Source organism: Protopterus annectens, chromosome 8.part0, assembly GCF_019279795.1.
Source record: "Protopterus annectens isolate FY-2018-M chromosome 8.part0, PAN1.0, whole genome shotgun sequence".
Taxonomy (NCBI): Eukaryota; Metazoa; Chordata; order Ceratodontiformes; family Protopteridae; genus Protopterus; species Protopterus annectens.
This window is the reverse complement of record NC_056741.1, coordinates 768,241,697-768,263,801: the sequence shown is the minus strand read 5'-3', so window position 1 is coordinate 768,263,801 and position 22,105 is coordinate 768,241,697. Positions and strand designations below refer to the sequence as shown.

The window sequence follows — 22,105 nt, the reverse complement described above, 5'->3', positions numbered from 1 at the left end:
CCTTGAAATGTTTGAGGATCCTTACATTGCAATTTTTTCAGTTAAACTGGATAGTTTATAAACGCATATATCTTTTTGTTGAAGTGGTAGAAATGGTATGAAACAGGATGATGCTTGTATTGTTTGCTTTCTGGAAGGTGTTGAATATAGTTCATGAAATTGTTTTATTTATTCAAGGATGTCTTTTGTGTTCTAGGACGACATGATGGAAGACGCACCACTTTCGCTCTACAGCTACTAAACCAATACTGAATGAGGCCATGCTTGACTTTGCACATGACTGAGGACTGTTGCATATTTGTCAACACAGCCTGTTACAGATGCCCTCTTTTGTTTGCTAAAGACACCTAGGGCATATTTAATGCCAAATTAAAGCACTCCTTTTTTTGGCTCCAGAGGTCAAACATGTCAACATTCTTTGGTTATATTATACACTAATTTCCTTTTGAGACGTTTTGTGCCTGCAGTGTTCCTTGTACGCATGGAAAACTGACTCACTTTCTGGATGCTTGCTTCCAAAGCACTTTTACACAAGGCTTTTGTACTCTTATTGAAGCCAGAGATGACACTGTGCCTGTTGAACATATTGATAGTAACTTGCACATTTGCATATGAGAATTCTTCTGTTTTGTAAGTGAAATGTTTTGTACTGTGTTGCGACTGAAGGGGTTAGAAATCACAGTGAAGTTTTTTTGTTTGCATAGACAGCTGTCACTTTTTCACTTGCTGGAATCTTTACATACACTGCTTCTGAGAAACAGTATTTGTTGACCTAAATCATAGTTACAAGTTTGGAGTACAGATTCTTATTTTGTGTCTGTGATTTGGGCATTCCATTTGTTTTAGCTTCAGTTTGTGCTTCTCACCTTAGTTGGAATTGATGAATGTTTTGGAGTTTTTTCCACCCCAGTTGCATTTGATAAAGGTTGTGCAACCCCCCCCCCCCCCGAAGGGACATAGGGACATGGAATGTCGTCATGCCACACTAGTGTTTTTTTTTTTGTTTTATTTTAATCGATGCTTTGCCGTAGTGATTTTGTAAACTGCTTTGGGAGAACCAGTACAGAAGTTGCTGGGGAACTGTGCTCCCTCCCAGTGCAGTAGTGTGTACACCCTTCTGCTTTGGGGTGTTAATTTCCTGAAGTACATTTAGTATGTTTTAAGGGGCACCGCACCTTCTAAATGGTGGAAAGCAGAAACCACTACACATGAAATTATTTCAGCTACTAGTGGATGGAGTGCTGAAGTGATTAGCTACACTTTCCATCAATGCTGTTTGAAATATTTCGGCTATAACTATTTTATTGCATGAGAATGTGTTTTGGAAAACAACAAAACTACCTTCTCTTTTTAATGCTGTGTGCTTTTTTTTTTGTTTTGTTTGAAAGCTTAGTTTTACATGGGCTGGCGCTTCATCCACACTATCATAAAATCAGCCAAATTTTACAGGTATATTATAGGGTTTTATAAAGCATTGGCAGTTGTATTTAGGTGGAGAAATTATGAAATGACTTTAAAGCCGGCTAATAAAACAGTGCTAGTAATTTTACACTGGCGTTCTATACTGCACAACACTAGATGAGTATACATTCTCCATGTCTTTATGAATAAGGTTCAATTAGCAGGGTAAACAGTTTTAATAGAATGAATCATTCTGCAGATGGACCTTTTTGGCTGAAACCTGAAGTATATATCTGTAGCGTTTGTGGATTTGGCATAGCTGTAACATTAGTTGTGTGTAGTTTACCATTAATTGGTGTGGTGATTTGTTTTATTACGATCTGAATGATTCCTTTTACTCCATTAATGTTGCTTTGATATCTTCTCTATCTCGGTAATAGTTTATTGTGTTTGCTGTCTAGAGTTTGTTTTATCAGAAATACTCAAATGTAACTTGGACTTCATCAGAGATTTTGTTTCCATTTTGCAGCTGTTTAATGCATTTTATTGTTATCCCCAACGGTGAAGACTGTCCCTCTAAATGAAGTACATGTAGTCCATTTGTTCCATCCTTTCTTCAGATTTTCACATACAGACCCACTCTTTGTGGCCATAAGATCTAGATGATGTTTTAAGAATGTGGAAGACAGACATTATCAGTTGAAAAGATGAGTGAAGTGAAAGAAAAAAGGGCATCACTGTTGCGCCACTTAATTTGGTGATTATTACAGATTCAGAAGATGGGGACCAGATGTAGCCAGTGTGAGCAAGTTGTATTAAGCAGTGCAAGAACAGATGTCCTTCAATAATGGGGTCAGTACATAGTGTCGCCTGCTGGTACTTGGCTGAAGAATGCAGTTGCTTCAGCAGGTGGTAGTGTTTCTCAGAATAAAAGAATACTTGTATGACATACCCTTCTGCATGTTTGTCTTACACCTCTTGGATTTCACAAGGAAGAGTGTGTCTGTGTGTGTGTCTGTGTCTGTGTGTGTGTGTGTGTGTGTGTCTGTGTGTGTGTGTAAATATAATTCTAATGTAACCAATTGGACTTTATCAGGTATGGTTGTTTTTGTCTGACTAGTTTGAAGGCTGTAGAACACAGAGTTGTATTCATTAGTAAGTCAAACCAATAAGGTGTGAAATGGAACAGTACTCTCTAGAATTGTGTGTTATACATGTCCTTTGAGAATTATAGAGGCTGCAGAATATGTTTTTCCGACTTTAGTCTATATACACTTGTCAGTTTTAACTGTTGTCAACCGTTGTCACTAGAGCTTTAATGATGGTGTAATTTATTATGATTTGACCATTAGTTTTGAAATCAAAAGTTGTCCTTTCTGCAGTCCCATGTTGTGACATTTATTGACAATAAAGGTGAAATCTTTACCACACCAGGTGTGTATTTATTTAGGTCATCTTGGAGTACTTTTATTTTGTTCATTGTGCAGTCATCAGTACTTTGGATATCTGTTTATTACAACCATGGTCTAAACAAATTTAGGCTATCTTAAGGTGATGTTAACTTGGGGGGATAGAGTGAGTTATGCCCATAGACTTTAATGGCTACGTCATTGCACATGCTTGATGCTGTAAACGTTAGTCTTTGGATACATCTAAATGATGTTCTTCGTGCTTCACTGTTGCATCATCACCTGTGGATTATCCCTGCTGTGGTAGCCCTCGGCCGGCCCGAATACCAGAGTCAATGTGTTTGTGTGCCGGCTGATGTCACCTGTAGTGTGATGTCAAGTCGTCAGTACTATAAACAAAGGCAGCTGATGTCATTGCATCAGTCTTTCTTGCCATGCAGCCCGTAGCAGAAGCAGTTTGCACGATTGTCGGTCGGTCGCTATCAGAAGTCGAATTTCAGCAGAAAACATCTAAAGCTAAGGACCCCATTGGGGACTTTTGCTTCACTGTTGCCATCATCACCTGTGGGTTATCCCTGCTGTGGTAGCCTTCAGCCGGCCTGAATACCAGAGTCAATGTGTTTGTGTGCCGGCTGATGTCACGTGTAGTGTGATGTCAAGTCGTCAGTACTATAAACAAAGGCAGCTGATGTCATTGCATCAGTCTTTTTTGCCATGGAGCCCGTAGCAGAAGCAGTTTGCACGAGTGTCGGTCGGTTGCTACCAGAAGTCGAATTTCAGCAGAAAACATCTAAAGCGAAGGACCCCATTGGGGACTTTTTTTTTTCTTGCTCTAACCAATGTCCGAAAAAGTTAACAATTGCTTTGCCTGTGGAAAGCAGAGTCCACATTCTTACTGAATCACTTGAATCACTTGTTTAGGCCCAGGCCACAACATCCCTCGTTGCCGGTTCTGTGCCCTCTTTAATGCAAGAACCATTTGCCGTAGAGCTCTCTTTGTAAACAATTATTTTTGTATTCTGTCTTTGAATTCCGATATGGCATCCATTAGCCAACAACCTGCCGACATTCCGAAAAAACATAAAGATAGAGACAGGCTGCACAAGGCTAAGCCTTCCAACGATACTACCATTAAGCAAGTCGTCAGTTCTCTGTAATTCAGTGAGGTGCTTTCACAGCCCCTGATGCCCGACTCGTTTTTAAGCAGGCCTCTGCCAAGACCCTTTCGGAGTCCGGTATGCCGCAGAAATCCACTTTGTCTTCCTAGCATTTGGATGTCTCTGCCTTGGTTGGGTCCGGAGCCGCAACTCAGGCACTGGCTTCCGAGGAGGCCGTTCGCACTACTAGTTCTAGACAAAAAAACGGCATCTTCTCTTCCGACTACCGTCGGATTCTCAGGCCACTCCTAAGAAATCTGCTTCTAGCCCCCATCTTGCTACTGCTCCCCTTCCCCAAGCTCAAATGCTTAAAATGGCAGAGGATCTCATCTCCTTTATCCGAGGTACTCAAAGGCTTCCTTCTCCAGAGATTATGACAGACCAAGAGTCTGAGGAATCTGATTATTCTGCCCTTGAAGAGGAACAGCAGCCCTTAACTGAGGATTCAGATGCAGAGGAATCCATCCCCTCTGCCTCCCTTCCAGAGGACCTCTCCTTCGGGGAAACCCTTCACTCCCTCAGTGAACATTTTCAGTGGGAATTTCACGACTACCCACAGTCAAATAAATGACTTGGAGAGTATCTTTACCTGCCCCAGCACAGACCCCTGGCCATCCCGCCTATTCTAAAAGTGGTGGATGATGTTTTCCTTGAATCCAGTTTAACCCCTGATGCCCTGCCTCCTGCTTCAGCTAAACCCGACAGGTACTACAGAGTAATACTCGAACCAAGGCAGAAAAACAAACTGATAAATCCACGAAACAGGAACAATAGCAGGACAGCAGCACCAGAAGCAACGGAAAAATTAAAACTTTAATAAAGTTTTTTGTTTGAATAAAATAGACAAACTTCATCAGGCAAATAGTATCAATGATACAGACCATAACTACTTAAAACAATTAAGCACTCAATTAAGCAGAATAAATAAGTAAACTCCATTTAAAGAAAGAAGAGCATTTAAAGAGAACCAACTGCTAAAATCACCTATAGTGCAAAATATAATTCACGATATAACCATTTCCTGTACAGATACACACAACACAAAATAAATATATAAACAGGTGCTCAAACTTCTGAACACTAAAATCAAGTTGAAAATTAATTATAGACTTAGACAATGTCATCTTGTTAAACTTTTAAGCTTCAATATACTACTAATGGAACAGCCTTCATTCAGACCAAGCACAGTGTATGTGTTTAATCTAATCTGCCAAGTAAGTCTTGCAAAAATATGTAGATAAGGTTAACCATATATGTAAAGACTCTTGGTCATTTCTTGATAGAATAAATGGTTTAGACTTTGACACTAGATACAACTTTCTTACCATAGATGTCAAAGATCTGTATACATGCATTCCGCATGACATTGCCCTGGAATGGGTTAGTCAATTTTTAAAACTTAATGGTGGCACTAACAATGAGTTGGCACTCGTAAAAGAACTTTTGGATTTGATTGTTGATCACAACTATTTTATTTTTGCGGATAACTTTTATTTACAGAAAGTCGGGGTTGCAATGGGCTCCCCTTGTGGAGCAAGTGTTGCTAACTCCGTTATGGCCCACTGGGAATACCGGTTTGTGTTCAACAACTGTGTCTATAAGGAAAGATTTATTTTTTACACCCGTTACCTCGACGATATTTTCGTATTACTGGACGGTGACAGTACGACCAGTGATAAGGTTATTGAACATTTCAACAAGTCTACACAGTTTCTGCAGTTTACATCCACTTTTAACACTGAGGCCATAGCTTATTTGGATATCATGCTAAATAAAGATTTATCATTTCAAAAATTTACGGCCAAAATTCATAGAAAGAGTACGGATTCTAACTCTCTCTTACATTGTTCTAGTTGCCACCCCCATCACCAGAAACTGGCTGTAGTTAACGGACAGCTGGTGAGGGCTGCTCGTATGGTTACCCTAGACAATGATTTTCATGCTGAATGTTCCTTTTTAAAGAACATGTTTCTCCACCGCGGCTACCCAGATCAAATGGTCAACAATATTATTGATGAAGTCTTGATGAAACGACTGAGACGTGTCTATAGACTGATACTTGATACATGAGGACACTAATGTCGCAACACAAGGTGCCAACAGACCCCCTGTGTTTAAAACACAAGATCCTTTGTTTATTACAACATATAACATTAATATAAGGACTGTTTTTATAGTTTGTGTAAAAACTGGGCAATTTTCAGGAGTGATCCTAGCATTTTCCAAAGGGTAGGTGACCAACCTACGGTAATTTATAGGAAAGCTAAAAATCTTAAAGCATTTTTTGAACAGCATAAACCGAGTCCAGAGTAGGACTGTTGGCATGTATAAATGCCAATCTTGTAGTTTTTGCCAATATATTATAGAAGCTAGTAAATTCACTGTGCATGACCAACAGTACATCCTGAAGTATAGGGTTAACTGTAATTCCAGGATGATTATTTATTTAGCTCAGTGCCAGTGTTGTTTGGCTTTTTATATTGGCAAAACGGAGAGGTGTCTCCGTGATCGCCTCTATGAGCACATTTATGCTATTAGAAAAAATAAACCTGAAAACGCTTTGGCTAAGCACATCTGTTCTAACCCTGATCATAGTTTTAAATTTATAGTAATTGATCAGATTTGCCAGACCCCTAGAGGTGGTCCAGTAGGTTTAAAGTTGGAAGAACTCTTAACTTGGCAGATTAGATTAAACACATACACTGTGCCTGGTCTGAATGAAGGCTGTTCCATTAGTAGTATATTGAAGCTTAAAAGTTTAACAAGATGGCATTGTCTGTGTCTAATTAATTTTCAACTTGATTTTAGTGTTCAGAATTTTGAGCATCTGTTTATATATTTATTTTGTGTTATGTGTATCTGTACAGGAAATGGTTATATCGTGAATTATATTTTGCACTATAGGTGATTTTAGCGGTTGGTTCTCTTTAAATGCTCTTTTCTTTAAATGGAGTTTACTTATTTATTTTGCTTAATTGAGTGCTTAATTGTTTTAAGTAGTTAAGGTCTGTATCATTGATACTATTTGTCTGATGAAGTTTGTCTATTTTATTCAAACGAAAAGCGCTTTACTTTATTAAAGTTTTAATTTTTCCGTTGCTTCTGGTTCTGCTGTCCTGCTATTGTTCCTGTTTCAATGATTTATCAGGTACTACAGAGTACCGGATTCTGACAAATACCTATTCAGGAACCCTGCTGCAACCCTGAGATCATTACACAGGGATCCACAGGAGCTAAGACTAGTTCTACCAAGAATCCTTCCTTCTGACAAAGAGCTCTGGACAAATGGGGTAAGAAAGTATGCACCCCTGCAACCGTAGTTATCAGAGCACTCAGTTGTCAGTTCCATATGGTAAAATATCAGCAACACACTTTGTAACACTTAAAATAGAAGATTGCTACCTCTCCTGACGGTGCCAACTCAAAAGAGCTGGCAGAATTACTACACTGTGCTTATCAAGTGGCCAAACTCTCATTACAATGTGGATATGATGCCCTAGAAGCCTCTAGCAGGGCAGCAGTGACAGGATCTGTTATTAGAAGACATGCATGGCTGAAGGAACAGCCTCTCCCTGATCATGTCAAGTCTAAACTTATTGATGCATCCCTAGATAAGGAATACCTGTTTGGGGAAAAAGCAGAAGAGGTGATTAAAAAGATGGAAGATAAAGCAAAATCCATGTAAAATATTTCTTTCAAGGTCAACCGCCCAGATTCAGCAGGAACTCCCGCTCTAAGCACTGGGCCTTCCCTGCACCCAGCAGACAGGGTCAAAGTAAGCCCCGCAGGGACAGGACATCCAGGCCCCTCTCCCATGGCCAGCAAAGAAGCAAACAATGGACTATTTCTGCCGCTAAGACAGGGAGTTCTAAGCCAAGCTTCTATGGTAAGCACTCACAATGACTCCCCCATCCCCCCTCTGCCCTCCTTCCTGTCATCTAAAACTAAGAGGAAGGCTCACCCTCTTCAAGGACTATTAGGTTTCTATAACCAAAGACCAATGGGTATTAACAGTCATTTCTCAGAGATACAGATTCTCCTTCAGCGAACTCCCAATTCCAAGAGGGTACCGAGACCTCCCCCCAAACCAGTGGGCAGAGGCATTAAAATAGGTAAAAACACTAATATCCCAGGGGGCAGTAGAACCTGTCCCTCCAGATCAAACAGGAAAAGGTTTTTACTCCAGACTATTCCTTGTTCCCAGAAAAGAGGGCACTTGGCGTCCCATCCTGGATCTTTCCAAACTGAAAATGCTAAGCTTGCAGCAGCTCCTGCCTATGCTCACACAAAATGCCAGGCTAGTGACACTAGACCTAAAAGATGCCTACCTCCACATCCCCATCAGGGAATTGTGCAGAAAATTCCTGCACTTCAGAGCAGGCAATCAGCGCTTTCAGTTCTCTACACTGTCGTTTGGCTTACCTACTGCTCCCAGAGTATTCACCAAATGCTTGGCCCCGGCTATATAATTCTGCAGACAGATATACAGATTTACCCTTACCTGGATGACTGCCTCATTCAGGCGAACAGCAAAGAAAAGTTGATTCAGGATCTTCTCTTTGTCAAAAAAACTCCTAACTTCTCTAGGGTTCACCATCAACGAGGAAAAAAGCAAAACCCCAGCAGGAAAATTGTTTTCCTGGCAGCTGTGCTAAGACACAGCAACACTAATGGCCTTCCTATCCTCAGAAAAGCAGAGCTTCCTGCCTCTCTACTTCATCCAGCTGGCTTCCAGAAGTCACCTCACTGCGAGGAATCTCCTGCAAGCCCTGGGATACATGGCATCTTGCATCCTTCTCATCCCTCTCGACAGGGTTACATGAGAAAGCTTCAGTAGTAATTAAATAACCTTTGGTGCCAGCACTCTGTCCCCAGAGTCCACTCTCCCACTGATCCCTTGCATAAGGGACAGATTTCTCTGGTGGGCAGAGGCTTGTCCCTTCATCCTCTGCCTTTCCGGCCAATCACCACCGGTGCCTCGGACATAGCTTGGGGTGCTCACCTAGCAGGCAGGTATATCCAGGGTCTCTGGAATATCCAGCAACTTCACTTGCACATCAGCCAGAAAGAAATTATGGCAGTGCAAACCAATGTGACTTCCTTCCAACCCCATCACAGGCTAGGGGTCCTCCTTATAAAAGTAGACCACACCACAGTAATGTGGTACATCAACAAGCAGAGGGGGGGGCACTCAGTCTTTACCCCCTGTGTGGGGTTAGCCCATGAGTCTGTGGCTTACAGACACCTCCATGGGGCTACACCTAATTGCCCAATACTTACCAGGGATCAACAATACACTGGTGGACCACCTAAGCCGAAGCTTACTGGACCCACATGAATGGCAGCTCCACAGAAAAATTTTTCTGCAAATCACCCAGGAGTGGAGGACCCCAGAGGTGCATCTCTTTGCCTCGCACCTCAACCACCAGATGCACAAGCTTTGTACCAGGGAGCATCACCTCCCAGCATGTAAGGTGGATGCCTTAAGTTTCTCCTAGAGCTCCTTCTTTGTGTATGCATACCCTCCTCTGCCCCTTATTCCCAAGGTTCTGATCAAAATAAGAGAGGAGAGACCAAAGGCCATCCTCATCACTCCAGAGTGGCCCAGACAGCATTGGTACCCCTTACTACACAGTCTGACCTTACAGCCCCCGAATGTGCTTCCCCTAAGGTCAGACATCTTGACCCAGGAGAGGGGGAGGAACTGCACCCAGACCTGCAGACTCTCAAACTTTTAGCATGGCTCATACACTAAAAACTAACAAGAAGTCACTGTTAAGCAAACAGGTCATGGACATCATCACAGAGTCAAGAAGGCCCAGTACAAGAAAATATTATGCATGAAAATGGAAAAGATTCTGCCCCTGGAAACAATCCAAAGGGGGCAGTATCTCCCAACCTTCCATCCCTCTCATCCTGGATTACTTAACAGAGTTGCTCAATAGTGGCCTCACCTTCTCCTATTAAAATCCATGCCTCGGCCATTTCTGCCCATTATGATTCAGACCCACCTCTCTTCTCTCATCCTTTGATTAAGCAATTCCTCAGAGGGGCTTCTAATAATAGGTCTCCCAGAAGACCTCCTACTCCACCCTGGGACCTGAATTATGTGTTGGAGGAACTAACCTTACTTCCATTCGAACCTGCCGCTTCAACAGAGTTGAAATACCTCTTCTGGAAGACTACCGTCCTACTAGCCCTCACCTCAGCCAGAAGGGTCTCAGAACTTCAAGCTTTCATGGCTGTCGAGCCCTTCATAATTTTCCATGCAGACAGAGTCTCCCTAAGGACTAATCCCTCCTTTATGCCCAAGGTGGTATCTGATGTGACCATTAACCAAGGCCATACACCTTCCTACCTTCTTTCCCAACCCTCAAAACAAGGGGGTAGAATTCTACACTCACTAGATGTGCAGACAACTCTGATAGTATCTGGACTGCACTAAGCCATTCAAAAAAAACTGACCAGCTTCTTGTAAGCTTTGCCCCAGGGGCAGAGGGGGAAGCCCAACTCCAAACAAACCATTTCCAAATGGACTGCCCACTGTATCCATTTTTGCTGCAGACTACATGGGAAACCCATCCCTAAGTCAATCCATTCCTACTTCACTAGGGCAACCTCCACTTTCACTGCTTTCCTCAGAGGAGTACCTACCAGGGACATATTAGAAGCAGCCACCTGGACCTCTGTCCATACCTTTACAAAGCATTACCACCTACCTCTCTTTTCTAAGTCTAGGGCAGAGTTTGCCTGTACAATTCTGCAGGGCCTCCTGATCCATACCTAGGAGTCTACCTTTCCTTCCACCCTTTACATCAGCTTTGGGAATCCTCCCACAAGTGATGACTGCAACAGTGAAACACGAAGAACATAGTACAGTTGTGTACACTTACCATAAATGTAGATGTTTGAGTGTATTCACTGTTGCAGTCTTGGTTTCCCTCCCTCCACCCACCATTTCACGTCTTTCTCTAAGGGGACACATGCTTCCCAAGGTGGCTCTTAGCCACCAAGACCACTTCTCTCTTTTCCCTTGTGCTTTTGATGGGTTAGGGCAAGAAAAACTGATGTAATGACATTGGCTGCCTTGCTTTATAGTACTGACAACCTGACGTCACAGTACAGGCGACAACAGCCGGTATAAAAAAACTTTGACTCTGATATTCAGGCCGGCCGAGGGCTACCACAGCAGGGATAACCCACAGGTGATGACTGCAACAGTGAATACACTCACACATCTATATTTATGGTAAGTGTACATAACTGTACTTTAATCTTTGCAGCATTAGTGCAAGGAAAAAGTTTATTGTTTGTACTCCATGGCATCAGTGTATACAAAATGCCATTTTTTAAAGTTTTTTTTTTCTTTCTGTTGAAAAACTGAAAACATTTGTAGATGGGGAGGAACACTGGGCCAGCAGTTTATGCATCATGTATCATGGTGCACAGGTAAGATTTTTTATTGGCAAATTACTTTAAAGGTTTTTTGAACGGAAGTCTCTTTCAGTAGATGAGTAATCAAACACCTACTTGATGTTTCCAGGCATGCACTGTGAACCACTAGCAATGTTTCACCTGGAAGAACCCCTGTGGGTGAGCCTTAGTTTTCAAAAGTTATTTCACATGGGGCTTCAAATGTAAATATTAAGGCTTTACAAACCAGCAACCAGATAGCTCCTCGCAATGCAAACAGTAGTGTGACTGGGCTGAAAGGTATTGGTCCTGTCATGAAAAGTTTTGTACCAACTGCTGAATAGCGATTCGTAAGTGTAAACCTGTTGCCGGCCTGACAAATGTATTAATAGTGTTAAGCTTGGGACTACTGAACTAAGGGAGGGTTAGGAAATGATACTGTTATCCTCACGTTTCAGTAGATTGCTGATGCAGGCTTTGCTTCCATACCCTGGATTCAGTGTACTCTTGGTAAGGTTTCAGCTGGAGTATACTGCTTTGATCTGAACTGGTTGATTACAGTTTCCTATAAGGAAGGACTGCCAGAGCCGTTTATATTTTTGTGCCATCAGTGATTCAAACTTTTTGAGCTGTTTTGTCTGATTAAGGTGTTAGTATATAGTATGTATAAGTAATGGAGATTTGGGCAGCAAATCACCCACATTAGGGGATCCTCCTTGCTAAAATGCTTATTTTTGTGATACGTTGAGCTTTAACTGGTTTGCTTTATGCAGTTTAAGCTTTTACCACTTTTAAGTTAACATAAGATAATAAGAGCCATTACTGTATATAGATTTGATAAGGTGTTAAGGTATATGAGGGCTTCTAGCAAAAATGCTTTTTGTACTCAGTGGGTTTGTTTTGCTGAGGTAGAAGTCAATGAGTCAGTGTACTGATGTTTAACTATGGATCCTGTAAGTGCATGTATTCTAGTAGTCAAAACCAAATATTAGGTGTTCCAGGATGTACCTCTCAGGTGGAAGTAAGAAAACCTAACATCTGCTATCACCTACTACTTCAGTGGCAGCATGCTGTGTAGAATCATTCTTACATTTTGTGATATTATGAATTCCATTGTCTTCTACCTTTAAAATGTTAGAGGAGGGAGGTAGGAAATGTGCAACACATGAGCCGTGGCATGCACCTAGGAAACATGTGGCGGATGAGCTGTGGCATGCACCTAGGAAGCATGTTTCAGATGAGCCGTGGCATGCACCTAGGAAGCATGCAGTAGATGAGCCATGGCATGCACAAGTGTTGTATCACTTTTCATAGAGTTCATTTTAAATTGGCTGCTCTTTATCCTTTTGAGAACATAATCCAAGCAGTCTTCAGTTATAGGAAAGTTAGACACCTACTTCTGAGTGAAGGGGAAGGTAGAGTTGAGTATTGTTGGCATAGCAATGATAATGAATTCCGGTACATTCAATAAACTCCTTTAATGATAACGTGCACTGTGAATAACATTGGAGTTGAGACTGACCCTCAAGGCACCCAACAGCTAGTAGATAGCACCAGTAATGTCCCATTGAGAGTGCTTCAGAAGGTAAGAAGCAAACTGCTTGACTGTAGAAGAAAAAACAGTATGTATATTTAAGTGCTTAGTCAAGATGCCATTAATCCATGGTGTCAGAAACTAGAGAGAGCAGGGATGGAGTAAGGTGTACTATAACCTTTGATTTTGATTTTACAGGTAAGATTTTCTGCACTCCCCTTAAAAGGATAGTCTCAGTGCTGTGCATAGATCTAAAGTCAGGTGACTGAGGACATCATGTGTTTGCGTTCTGGAGTGGGAGTTCCACTATATGTGGACCACATTGTGAATAACCTATTTGTGAATGAAATATAGATTTGAAGTAGGGTAGAAACTGTCCAGATGCTTAGCATCAGGGAATGGATTCTTTAGGATCAAGATTATTAAGGCATCTTTAGGTATGGATGAAAATGTCCTTACCGTTAGAAATGTTCTTACTATCTGGATGATAACTGGACACAGATTTCAAGCAAGAAATAAGTAGCCTGCTAAGGCCGGGATCTAGTTTGATAGGTATAATGTAGAACTGAAATAATTCCTGATGATGTTCGTGTTTCACTGTTGCAGTCATCACATTTGGGTTATCCCTGCCAGAGTAACCCTCGGCTGGCCCGAATAATAGAGACTTAGTATTTTTGTGTCGGTTGCTGTCACTTGAGGACTGACATCAGGTAGTCAGTAGTATAAAGTAAGGCAGCCGGCGCTATTACATCAGTCTTTCCTGCCATAGAGCCTGAAGCAGAAGCAGCTTGCAAGTGCCGGTCAGCCTCTACCTGAGTTTTCGTCTACCAAATTGAAGTTGAAGTCTTCTAAAGCTAAGTACCCTGTTGAGGATCCTTTTCTCTTGCACTAACTGATGTTCGAAAAAGTTAAGAATTGTCTCGCCTGTGGAAAGCAAATACCACACCGAGACTTCCACTCTTACTGCGTCACTTGTTTAGGTCCAGACCACGACATCCCCCGTTGTCGCTTCTGTGCTTTTTTTCAACACCAGAACTATTCGTCGTCTGGCCCTTATATTAGCCAGATATTATCGCTTACAGTCCTCAAATTCCGATATGGCTTCGGTAAGCCATCCGACAGCAGATCTTCTGAAAAAACATAAAGATAAAGACAGACAGACTGCACAGGTCCAAACCTACCAACGACGCTTCCGTTAAGCTAGTCATCAGTTCTCCGGTACTTATTGAGGAGATTTTGCAGCCCCTGATGCCCACTTCTGTTGATTTGCAGGCCGCTACCAACACAGTTTCAGAGTGCAGTATGCTGCAAAACTCTTCTAAGGATCCTGTGGTCGTCTCTACCTACACTGAGTAGGCACCTGCTTCCGAGGAAGTCCTTCGCACTACCGAATCTCGACACAAACCGACGTCTTCTTTCACGACTACCGTTCTTTCAAAAACGGCAGAGTTTCTTAGGCCCAGGGTAAGAACCACACCCAAGAAACCAACCCACTTTCAGGCACCTGCTACCTTGCCTCAGTCTCAAATGCTTAAAATGCCGGAAGACCTTATCATGCTGATCAGGGGAAGCCAAGCTACCCCCTACAAAAGGAAAAGAGATCTGTCCCCTGTAATTTTGTCTGAACAAGAATCAGATGACTCTGATGCATCTGAATATGGAGGCATGCAACCCCTCTCCACTTATGAGAATTCTGATGCAGGGGATTCCATTCCTTCAGCCTTTCCCCCAGAGGATTTTTCCTTTGGGGAAACCCTGTATACTTTAAGGGAGCAATTCCAATGGGAGAGTCAGGCCTACCTTCAGTCTAAAAAGAGACTCGGGGAATTTCCTAGATCTTCTACAACAGACCCTTGGCCATCCCCCCAATCCTGGATGTTTGACTCCTGATGCCCTTCCCCTTCCTCCAGCTCCCAGAAAACCAAACAGGTACTACAGAGAGTCCCTGACCCACGCAAATATCTTTTTAAAAATCCTAAAGCTGATCCTGAGGTCATTTCTCAAGGGCCAAAAGGGATTAAAACAACCTCTGCAAAGAATCCCACCGCCTCAGCCAGGGATTCCCAAGCATTGGACAGATGGGGTAAAAAAAAGTAATACACCTCAGCTACTCTTGCTATCAGGGCACTAAATTGTCAGTTTCATATGCTGAAATTTCAGCAACATACCTTGGAGCATGTTAAACAAAAAATATCTTCCTTTCCTGCTTGGGCAGAATCTAAAGATTTACAAGAGTTAATGCATTTTGCAAGTCAAGTAACAGAACACACCTTGCACTGTGGTTTTAACACCCTAGAAGCTTCTTGCAGGGCAGCAGTCACTGGATCTGTCATTAGAAGGCATGCATGGCTTAAGGAACAGCCAGACAATGTCAAATCTAAATTGTTGGATACCCCCTTGCACAAAGATAACTTATTTGGCACTAAGACAGAAGAGGTCTTAAAAAAGATGGAAGAAAAAGCAAAATCTATGCAAACAGTTAAGGATTTCTTGCAGGTCCAGCCCCCTAGGTTCAGCAGGCATTGTCCCTCCAAGCACTGGTCCTTTCCTGCTCCCAGTAAACCGGCCCAGCCTAGGCCCCATGGAAACAGACCCCCAGACAGCAGCCACAGGAAATGCAGAGATCTAAGCAGTGGACTACCTCAACTTCAAAACCAGGGAGTTCTAAACCACCCCTTTGTGGTAAGAACTCACAATGACTCACCTCCTCCACCCCCCCGCCTATCTTCACTTACCCCTAGGAGGAAAGCTCTCCTTTCACTCAAGCACCTGGGCCACCATTACCAAGGATCGCTGGGTTCTGAATATTGTCTGTTATACAAATTTTCCTTCCACACCCTTCCAACCCCAGAAGGGTTCCAAGATCTACCACCAAATCAGTGGGCAGAGGCTCAAAAGCAAATCCTTTCCCTGCTGTCTATGTGGGCAGTAGAGAACATTTCTGCAGAACAGATAGGCCAAGGTTTCTACTCCAGACTATTTCTGGTACCCAAAAAAGAGGTCACCTGGCACCCCATCCTTGTTCTATCCATTCTAAACACCTTCCTGGTGATCCCAAAATTCAAAATGCTCACCCTCCAGCAGCTGCTACCCATGCTCTCCAAGGACACTTGGCTAGTCACCCTAGATCTAAAAGAGGCCTGCCTCCACATTCCTATCAGGGAATCATGCAGGAAATATCTCCACTTCAGGTCAGGATCTCAACACTTTCAGTTCTCTGCGCTTCCCTTTGGCTTATCTACTGCTCCCAGAGTTTTCACAAAATGTCTGGCTCCGGCCATTGCCTTTTGCAGTCAAAGAAATATTACCCATACTTAGACTGCCTTATTCAGGCAGGCAGCCAGGAAAAGCTGCTCATGCACCTGGCCTTTGTAAAGACCCTCGTAACCTCTCTAGGGTACACAATCAATGAAAAGAAATCCATGCAGGTGCCTACCCAAAGGATAATCTTCCTGGGAGGAAGTCTGGACACAGCATCCCAGGTGGCATACCTTAACGAGAAACAAATTTTCCTGACAACCTACTTCTCTCAACTAGCCACCAGGCCCCAGCTAACTGCAAGGAAGATCCTGCAAGCTCTGGGGTTCGTGGCTTCTTCCATACTACTCATTCCATATGCCAGACTGCATATGAAGAAACTTCAATGGTACCTAAAGAGCCTTTGGTGTCAACACTCTCAAGACCTGGAAACTCTTCTACCTATAATTCCTTGCCTCAGAAACGATTTTCTTTGGTGGGCAACAGCGTGCTCCCTCAACAGGGGACTGCATTTCTCCCCACTTCCACCGCCCAGACCCTCACCACAGACTATGCTTGGGGTGCACACCTGGACGGCAGGTGCATACAGGGCCAATGGGAGCCCACAGCAAATCCCTGTGCACATCAGTCAAAAAGAGATGATGGTTGTGCAGCACACCTTGATAGCTTTCAAGCCCCTTTTCTCTCCAGGAACTCTCCTGATCAAAACAGAACACCACTGTGATGTGGTGCATCAACAAGCAGGGAGGGACTCACTCCTACCCTCTGTGCAGGGTGGCCATGGCCCTTTGGCACACAGCCTCTGCCATGCAACTACACCTGTTAGCACAATTCCTACCAGGCTCTCTCATCTCTCTGGCAGACCAGTTAAGCAGAAATATTCTGGACCCGCACGAGTGGCAATTCAACAGAAGTACCTTCACCCTAATAACTCCGAAATGGGGAACCCTGAAGGTTGACCTGTTTGCTTCCTACACCAACCATCAGCCCAGCACATTCTGCACCAGGGAGCATCACTGCATGATTTGGAAAGTGGATGCCCTGTCATTCCCATGGGTCAATCTGTCGGTCTGTGCCTTTCCTCCCCCCTACCTCTCATCCCCAGGGTACTGCTCAAAATGAGGGAGGAAAAACCAAGGACCATTCGTATACCTCCAGACTGGCCCTGGCAACACTGGTACCCCTTGCTGTGCAGCCTCTCCCCGTAGCCTCCATGGCATCTTCCTCAGATTCTAAACCTCCTGACCCAGAGGGAAGGGGAATTCATGCATCCCAAATTGCAGACACTCAGTTTGGCAGCTTGGCTTATTCCCTAACCCCGGACCAATCTTGTGGCCAGATGCCATAGCACCAGAAAGTCTTATGCTGCTAAATGGAAAAGGTTCTGCACCTGTATCCAAGCTAAGGGAGCCAGTATGGCACAGCCCTCCCTCCCTTTCATCCTGGAATATTTAGCTAATCTACTACACAGTGGCATATCTTTTTCCTCCACAAAAATTCATGCCTCTGCTATTTCTGCTCATTTTCACACTGAGCAGCTCCTTTTCTCACACCCTTTGATCAAACAAGTTCCTAAGAGGGGCTAGCAACTTGAGGCCACCCAGAAGGGCAACATCACCAGCTTGGGACCTTAACATTGTATTGGAAAAGCTCACCTTGCCCCCTTTTGAAGCAGTTTCTTCTGCAGAGCTAAAATTTATCTCATGGAAGACAGCATTATTTCTGCCCATCACTTCAGCCAGAAAAGTCTATGAGCTGAAAGCACTCATGGCTGTGGAACTCTTCGTCATATTCCATGCAGACAGGGTATCCCTGAGAACTAACCCATCCTTCATGCCCAAGGTGGTGTCCAGTGTGGCTCTCAAAAAATCCATTCATTTGCTCACCTTTTTTTTTCCTAACCCCCAGAACAAGGGGAAAGGATTCTTCACTTTCCAGATGTGCACAGACAGCTCAGATTCTATCTAGACAGGACTAAATCCTTCAGATAGTCTGATCAATTGCTGGTTAGCTTTGCTTACAGGGGCAGAAGGCAAAGCCATTTCCAAATGGATAGCACACTGCATCCATTTCTGCTACAAACAGCATGGAAAGTCTTCCCCCAGGGGGTCAGGACACGCTCCACCAGAGCAGCCTCCACCTCTGCAGCTTTCCTCAGAGGAGTCCCCACCAGGGACATCCTGGAGGCTGCCAATTGGACATCCGTTCGCACTTTTACCAAGCATTACCACCTGCATCTCTTCTCCATATCCAGGGCAGGGTTTGCCTCTGCAGTCTTGCAGGGCATCCTAGCCAACCCCTAGTTTCCTTGACTGCCTCCCATTTCCTCTACTTTGGGAATCAACCCAAATGTGATGACTGCAACAGTGAAACACGATTAACATAGTACAGTTGTGTACACTTACCATAAATGTAGATGTTAGAGTGTATTCACTGTTGCAGTCCTGGTTTCCCCCCTCCATCCCCCTTTCTCCTCTTTCGCCTTTTATTACCATTCTTCGTTATTGTTTTTCTTTCCTTATAAGGGACATATTGGTATTTATTTTCCACTGGTGGGGTTCTTCCACCAGAGCATGGCCTCCTACTTGGGGGCTCCAGACAGGTTAGGGCAAGAAAAACTGATGTAATGGCGTCGGCACCTTACTTTATACTACTGACGACCTGATGTCAGTCCTCATGCGACAGCAACCAACACAGAAATACTAAGTCGCTGGTATTTGGGTCGGTCAAGGGCTACCCTGGCAGGGATAACCCAAATGTGATGACTGCAACAGTGAATACACTAGAACATCTACATTTATGGTAAATGTACACAACTGTACTTTACATCTTCATCACCAACAGGTGAAGACTCTGCCAAAAAGGAGTTTGGGCATTTGCATTCAGTATACTTCCTTACTCTCGAGGGTCTTAATTTGTGGGTAATCTGATTTTAGCAGCCTTATCTCTAAAACAAAATTATTCTACCTGTCAGACCTAGAAGATTTTAAGTTATTTCTGAGCAATAAGATAGGTTGGACAGCACAGTCTTTTTTCTGTCTTTAAAGGTATAACTGAATGATTTGACAGAATAGAAATCTCACTGGACAAGAGCATTATCCTCTTGAGATTTCTGTATGGCATAGGGTATGTTGGCTATCCAGATAAAGCTAGTACTTGAGCAGATGCAGCCGGCTCTGTGTGCATTCCTGTCTCCCATGCATGCTTAGCTCATGTGGGTCCTTTGCTTTTTGCAGCAACTGGCTTGGGTCATCTTGGGATGACCATGTATAGTGCTCATTATCAGGCTCTGTTATATAAGCTACCACAAGGAGTTTTTTTTTGTCAGCATTATTCTGCAGAAAAAGCTAATCCAGCAAGGGCATCAAGTCAGCAGAACAGGTGTTTTTTTAAATCTGTGTAATCTATATCAGGAGGCAAAACTTGGAGAAAAAGGAATTCCCATATCAAAATATACCAATTAGTAGTCATTGACCACAAGACCTCAACAATATGAAATCCAGAGAGTCTTTCACTGTGTATCGCAGACTTCTTGAGTAAAGCTGGAAAGCTCATAATGTGGAGACTTTCCTTAGCAAATTGAGGTGATTCATCATTAATCCAGACATTGAAATTGCCCAACATGAAGCCACCTTGGGCAGTCTGGCACTGCACTAATGAGGAAATAAGTACATTTTCCAGAGAGTTTGTCAGATAATTGGGTAAATGGGCAATAAGAAATTTGCAGCTTGCCCCCCCTGCACCAGGGATGTGCTCAAGTAGAACTGGTAGCGCTTCTTACCCCCAGTCTGGATGGAAAACAGTTGGGTACCATCAGTCCTGGCATTTCCTCATAAAGGTTTCTGGACAATTGATAAACCTGTGTTAAAGCAGCTTTATTTTTATGTTTGTTTATTTTTTTAACTGGGTGACCTCACTTGGAGAAGTGAGCAGGGATCACTGTTTGGTTATGTGACTTTCACAGAATCACACAGTAGTCAAATAGAAGTGAACGGAGTAAAACACTACTGTTTGGTTACAGGAAGCAGATCATTAACAGTTCATATTCTTAATCTGCTGCCCCAACTGCCAGTCAGCTTCTAAATGAGGCCCAGTGTTCTCGTCCAGCTAGGTTTCAGCAATAAAAGCTAGGTCCACTACCTGACATAAGTTTAAATGTACTGGATGTTTTGAGGGTTTTGCAGGTTGGGAAGAATTCAAGCCTTCAACCTGCAGCAACATCTTACTACCGGCATGTTGAAACTGTGCTTGATGTCCTGCTCAGTGCATTTGCTGATGTGCCTGTCTTAACTATCTAGAGTGTTTGTGAGCTGCTCTCTCTATCATTTCTGCATTACGGATTCCCCAAGAAAAATGGTGGCTGTCTTCCAGAAAAGGTATGTGATTTGTCTGCCATCTGCTGGAGAGGTGAAGATTGTGAGTTCTAGTTCATTGGTACAGGGTTTTTATTGCCTCAGCGCTTCTTTGCCTACTGTTTAACCTCCAGCAAGTCAGTTTACCAAACATTATTCCTGGGTCATCCCAGAAAGAGGAGTGTGCCCAGTGGGCCTATCTAGTTAAGAAATAGATTTTTATACAGGAAAGCATAGTGTTTTCTGGTATGAAAATAGAAAATAAAATGAGCAGTGTTCCTGAATGTATATAGTACAACAGTACACCAACATGGAACAGTGAACTGAAATTGTGGCTAAGAACTTAATCATGTAGAATCTTGATTGCAGTGAAAGGCACCAGGTATAGGCTCATCATTTTATTTTCAGCGCATGTATTTATTTTTGTCTGCAGATTTTCTCAAATTTTCCTTTAAACAAAGGAAATTGTCTGTAGCTCTCAGTTACAAGTACAGCAGCCGTAAGACCCATGTTCACATCTTACCTGTATCTTAACTACATGTGTTCGCTCAAAATACTGTCCTTCCAGTACTGAGCTGAGTGAAACTAAATGAGCTATATTTGTTAGGAAGAATGTAGTGAAAAAAAACATTCCTTTAGGTAGCTTTGATAAATACTAGAAGAAGTAAACATTGGTTTATGAGAAACAACCGCTGCAGCTGCTCCGAGAGGTTGATGAATCTGTAAGATGTTTATGCCTCTACCAAAATGTGGATACTTTTAAGGTGTTTGTATTCCAATTAATATACAAGCAGCAAACAAATAAATCCAAACCAGCCCAGAAGTTGAAAATGTTGAAACACAGGTGCCCAGTAGGAAGGTAGCTGGAATAAAGAAGCTGAACCACAACAAAGTAAAATCTTTTTTAATACAAAATGAGGAGTGCTTTCGCAGTGGTAACCATTGCTTCATCAGATAATTCATTCAAACAGCAACAGCACTTAAATACTTTAATTCATTACTGGAACAACCAATCCTACCACTCAAAAAAGTTAATTCAGCACTCAGCAATCAATTACTGTTGTTCTGTTTTTGCCCTTAGTTAATTGCTGAAGTCAGAAAAACTCTGTTTAAAAACTGCATGCACAAAATGTAAAGACAAGAACATGTGGATAAATATAAATAAAATACATAAAAAGTCAATGAATAAATACATATACTCATGTTCCCCATTTAGTAACTACTTATGTGCATAAATATAAGCATAAATATATATATGTAACAAATATATATAAAAGTATAAGCAGTACACACTCAACTTAATGAATACATTTATTCTGCCTAATAAATGCACATGTCCACCCAGTAAATACATATGCTTTAATACATACATCTCAACAAATGCTTGTCTTTAATGATATCTATGCTAGAAGCAGCTCACAAAAATACTGTCATATTGACCCAAAACCCTGCGTGTGTTTATGTAGTCTTATTTTGTTATAGTAGTATTTTTTTTATTTTAACCTTCTAGATTTTAGCACTGGCTTCAATGGAACACTATCATTCAAACCCAAACCTCTATGTACTCCTAAACGCAAAATC

At 42.6% G+C, this 22,105-nt stretch overlaps 1 protein-coding gene across 1 annotated transcript in view; it reads left to right on the top strand.

The window, feature by feature from the left end:
• The window catches only part of LOC122809035 (putative GPI-anchored protein pfl2), a 574,977-nt gene extending 572,146 nt beyond the window's left edge, over positions 1-2,831 (top strand). Inside the window, exon 5 of the mRNA XM_044080240.1 lies at positions 197-2,831. Coding sequence (XP_043936175.1) covers positions 197-241 — 45 coding nt within the window. The 3' untranslated portion in view covers positions 242-2,831. The remainder of the gene's footprint in view (positions 1-196) is intronic.
• Positions 2,832-22,105: the final 19,274 nt, after the last annotated feature.